General features: G+C 36.4%; 1 protein-coding gene across 1 annotated transcript; it reads right to left on the bottom strand.

The window, feature by feature from the left end:
• Positions 1 to 896: 896 nt before the first annotated feature.
• LOC141490590 (olfactory receptor 56A3-like) lies at positions 897 to 4,020 on the bottom strand. Its single transcript, XM_074190663.1, has 2 exons — positions 4,001 to 4,020; positions 897 to 1,827 (listed from the first exon to the last, which is right to left on the bottom strand). Exons 1-2 carry the CDS (start codon positions 4,012 to 4,014, stop codon positions 897 to 899), a joined length of 945 nt encoding a protein of 314 aa, XP_074046764.1. The 5' UTR covers positions 4,015 to 4,020.
• Between the last annotated feature and the right edge of the window lie 881 nt (positions 4,021 to 4,901).

Raw genomic sequence — 4,901 nt, 5'->3', positions numbered from 1 at the left:
TATAAGAAGATAATATAAACTGCTAATAATCACTTAAAATATGTCTGTAAATTATAGAGACTAGAATAGTTGTCCTTTAAAGAATCTGTAACTCTAAATCTAGGATTCTAGCAGTTTACATTCAAATTTCCTAATGTTCATAGACATGTAAATCAAGACAAAACTAAAAATTTATAAGAACCAATACTGTCAGGACTCTGGAGAAACAAGCAATCTAATACAATCTAATCTAATGTTATTGGATGTTAGTATTATAGATAATAATATAGCAATACAAAATTTAAAAAAAATTCTCAATTTCTTTCAATTCAACAATTCCCATGTAAGACTATATAAGTTTAATCTATATATGTGCAATATATATATATACATATATATATATATATATATATATACTAATATATAGTATATATGAAATGAATGGTTGTATGTTAAGTGAGTAAGTGCAAGTATTGATTACAGAAATTAATTTCTGCATCACTCACCTCAATTTTCTTACTTTCCTTTCTCCATTTCAGTACATTTCACTATATACTAGGGTGTTATATCCATCATTCTTTGGCAACATTCATTCCTTTCATTTAACCTTTTTCCACTTACTCTAGAAACAATAAGGTAACTTCTCTAAATGAAAGGAAAAGAAATGCTAAAGCAAGAATGAATCCCTATTGAGTCCTTAAAGGACCCAAGCTTTATATAGATTGTATTTGTTCAGAGGAATAAAAAGGAGTTAGGAAGAAAAACCAAAGGAAGTGTGGGAAAAGTCATTGGCCAGATAATGTTGTTCAAACATGATGGTATACCTTGGACTAGGTCTGGGATTTGAAGTTCCCTTCCAATTGCTGATGCAGTCATTCTATTCCCAAGAAAGCAGGAGGTCCTCCCTCATTCCTACTTCACAGACCCTTCCTCAGTAACTTCAGAATGCCCTGCTTGATCTCTTGGGTCCTGACTCCATAGACAATGGGGTTGAGAGCTGCAGGGATGACATGGTGCAGGACGTTGAGCAGGATGGGCACATCATGAGAGACCATCTTCTTGGCCACGTGAGTGAGAACAAAGACCAGCAGAATGGTGCTGAAGAAAAGGATAAGTATGAAATGGGAGCCACATGTACTAAGTGCTTTTGCTGCAGCCCCCTTAGCCTTAAGTCTCAGTACAGCTCGAAGAATGAAGGAATAGGAGAGGAAGATGAGGACCAGATCAGAACCTAGCAGTGTCCATCCCCCAGCAAACTGAAGGAGGCGGTTCACTGTAATATCATCAGAGGAGAGCTTGGATACAGATAGATTGGCACAGATACAATTATCAATGACATTGGAGTGGCAGTAGTGCAGCCGAGCTGAGAGAATAGGAACAAGAAGAGTGACGAGGGCATTTCGGGTCACTATGAAAATGGCAGCCTTGGCAACAAATTGATCAGTAATTATGGATGAATATCTTAGTGGATGACAGATGGCCACATAACGATCATATGCCATGACCAGAAAGGTACATGACTCCATAGCCAGGAAGCAGTTCATGACATACATCTGGAGAAAGCAAGAAGAAAAGCTGATGGATCTTAGGTCAAACCAGAAGATGAGCAGAACCTTAGGGATAACTGTGAGACAGAGCACAATGTCCAGCAGGGAGAGGAGGCTAAGCAAGTAGTACATTGGCTCATGCAGAGATGACTCTATCCGAATGGTGGTTAGAAGTAAGGCATTTGCTCCCATGGCCAGGAGGAAGAGCAAGCTTAGGGGTAGTGAGAGCCAGCGTTGTAAGTTTGGAGATCTGACAAAACAGTTCAGGAGGAACTCAGAGACCAAGGAGGAGCTACTGTTGGTCAGTGCCATGGCATAGATTCTGAGAATGTTAATTTCTCTCTGGATCTTAGCATTTGAGTCTAGAACAGGAAAACATAATAATTTAGTGCAATAGAAAGCCCACTCTACTTTCTTCTTTTTCCATGCTTCTCATTGTCATTCATTCCCTTTTTTATTCTCAGAGGAAAAGATGCTTTTTCTTAAAGTCAAAGCTCACTATTATGTCTGTTCCCTTAAATCATATGATCCCATCTTTACCATGACTTTAGTGTCGTCTGTGTCTGTCTGTCTGTCTCTCTTCTTCCTCCTCCCCATGATTCTCATAAAAAATCAAAATGAAGTAAATAACAACTGAAAAAAAGTTTTCTTTGCCATAGTAGCCCATTAAGCTTTTACTTTTTCTCTTCTTCCCTTCACTGATACTACTAGAAATTAAAAAAAAATAAACAGTTTTCAAAAGAAATTACTTTCATTTTAGGACATAATGACTTTGGGGAGCTGGTAGGATTCCACTTGGAAATATCAATCAGTAAGTTCCCATATTAAATAGGGACATTCAAGAGAGAAGCAATATATAGAGAGATATGGGAACCATTTGCATAACAATGATTGCTGACACCATTTAAGTGAATGAGATCACCAGGAGAAACAGAGAAAGATTAAAAAGGGAACAAGGCTAAGGTACACTCATATTAAAGTGAGGAGAGGAGATTGTAGATATTAAATGCATACAGGTCAGAAAAAAATAGGAGAAAAATGAGTGTTCAGTATTTTGGAAGTTGACCAAATAAAAGGGTGATAAAAAGAATAGTCAACAATGGCCTAGAGTAGAGAATCATCAGAAAAGAGAGTAGAACAAAAAAGGGTTATGGGTTATGCTAATAATTCACCGATACATTGAAGTTTCAAAAGAATAGTAGGTCCATGCTAGATATTAAGGTATAAAGAATGAGTGCAGTGAGGAAATAGAGGCAGCAAATGTAAAGTGTTCTTAGTAAAGATTTGACTATAGATGAAGAAAGAAAAGGCAAAATAATACCTTGAAGGAGTTGTGAGGTTAAGGGAAGATTTTTGTTCTATTTTTTTTCTTTTTTAGGCAAAGGAGACTCCTTAGAATCTAGGAAGGTTGATCAGAAGAAAATAGTAAGGAGGGATTGAAATTGTATTAGAGGGAGACTATCAATGAAGGATAAATGAATGAAAAAAATTTCAACAAATATAAATGTGGGTTAATTAGGCTTTGTAAAAAGAAGGTACATCTCTTACTCTGACAATGAGAAGGCAGAGAGGTTGAGTGAGACTACTGAAAAGTATGTGGGAAGTGAGATGAGGGAATTCAATACATAGCATCAATCTCACCAAATCTGAACAAGGTTAATAGTCTTCAAAGTAGTACTTCTTAAAATTCCTAAACATTTGTGTTGGGCCTTTCAGGTCTCCTCCTAGGTCTTCTTGGATTCTTTGTGTAAATGACTCCTTGGGTTCAAAGATTCACCTGTCCAACCCTTAAATAAATATCCTTATCTTCTGCTCCCCAAGTAAAATAAAAGCCTTTCCTGCTTTTGTATCTCTTTAGTCTTTTCCTCTTCCATTTCCCATGTCTCCATGCTCTAGGATATTAAATTGTTTCCAATAGGAAAAATTGCAAAGAGAATAAACCAAACAGAAAATGACAAAAGAATATTCTAGAAAGTTCATATAAACTAAATTTATAGAGGCCCAAATTACTTGTTCCTAAACTTCTTAAGATATAGCATCGTATGGCATTCTCCCTGCATAGCTTGGTTCATTATGATTTTCTGAAAATGACATTTGACATAGGAAGATCATGTATCCTCTTCCATGGAATTTATTTACTTGGATACAGAATAGTGAGCTTAGTCATTGTGTCTTGTACCCCCAGTTCATAAAAGATTATTCCCTTCCTTACATAGCCACTTCTGGCCCTCTGAAATAGCCAATTATAAATTCTGTTTTTGTATAAGATCCTGAAAAGGTATTATTACCCAAAATGGAATGAAACTTTAGTTATTTTCTTAATTAAGATTTTTAGACAATACAAGGTAACAGGACATCAGAATTTGAAAGCAATTCTAAGGTCATTTAGTCCAATCTCAATAGTGAGTGCATTTGAATGTGTGGATATGGTGGGTTGGAATTCAAACCTTAGTATAATACCTGAGCACAGCTATGATGGACTGGCCATATTCTTCAAAAGCCAAACATAAGCTTGGCAAAAAGAATATTTTATGAAGAACTTACACAGTACAAATGCTCATAAGGGGGGTCAGGAGAAGTGTTGCAGGGACACCCTGATGGTCTGTCTTAAGAACTTCAGAACTGATTGTGCACCATGGAAGACACTGGCATAGGACCACCCAGCATGGTGTGTCCTCCACAGAGAGGGTATGGTGCTCTATGAGAAGGGCAGAAATGAAGCTGCTCAAAGGAACTATAAGATACAGAAGTTTAGAGAACCCATCCCAGGTGTTCACATGTACTATTTGTGCCCAGTGTCTGGGAGAGCATTCCAAACTTGCATTGGTCTGATCAATCATGTTGGATACACTGTAATTTGTCTCTAGCATAGTGATGTCATTTTGTCTCCTATATTAAAGGACAAGAGCCAACCAATCTACCAACCATAATTCCTGGTACATAGTAGGCACTTAATAAATGCTTCATGACTCCGCTATGGAGAAGGGGAAAATGAAGACTTGAAAACGTGGTACATTTGGAGTGAGAGAATTTTGAGTCAAATCCTGACTCCATAACTGTGATTTTGAGGATGTCTAACTTTACTTTTCTGGATCTTACTTTTCTTATCTGAAAAATAATGAGAATGGATCCCTAAGCTCTCTTAAATTCAAAAATCCTAAAATCCTAGTAATGTTTTCTACAGCATCTCTGACATGTGATAGTGTATTTCTTGCTTAATCAATGATGAGAAATCTACTACATATTACGTCCTTCCAATTTTTAGGAAGTTTTTCTTTCTAGCAATATAAAACCAATTTTTCTGTTAACTTTCACTCATTGGTTCCCTTTATGATAACAATATTAAAAATATTTATCATATCCTTCTTAGGTTTC

This window comes from Macrotis lagotis, chromosome 1, assembly GCF_037893015.1.
Source record: "Macrotis lagotis isolate mMagLag1 chromosome 1, bilby.v1.9.chrom.fasta, whole genome shotgun sequence".
In the NCBI taxonomy this organism is placed as follows: domain Eukaryota; kingdom Metazoa; phylum Chordata; class Mammalia; order Peramelemorphia; family Peramelidae; genus Macrotis; species Macrotis lagotis.
This window is presented reverse-complemented; position numbering and strand designations above follow the sequence as displayed.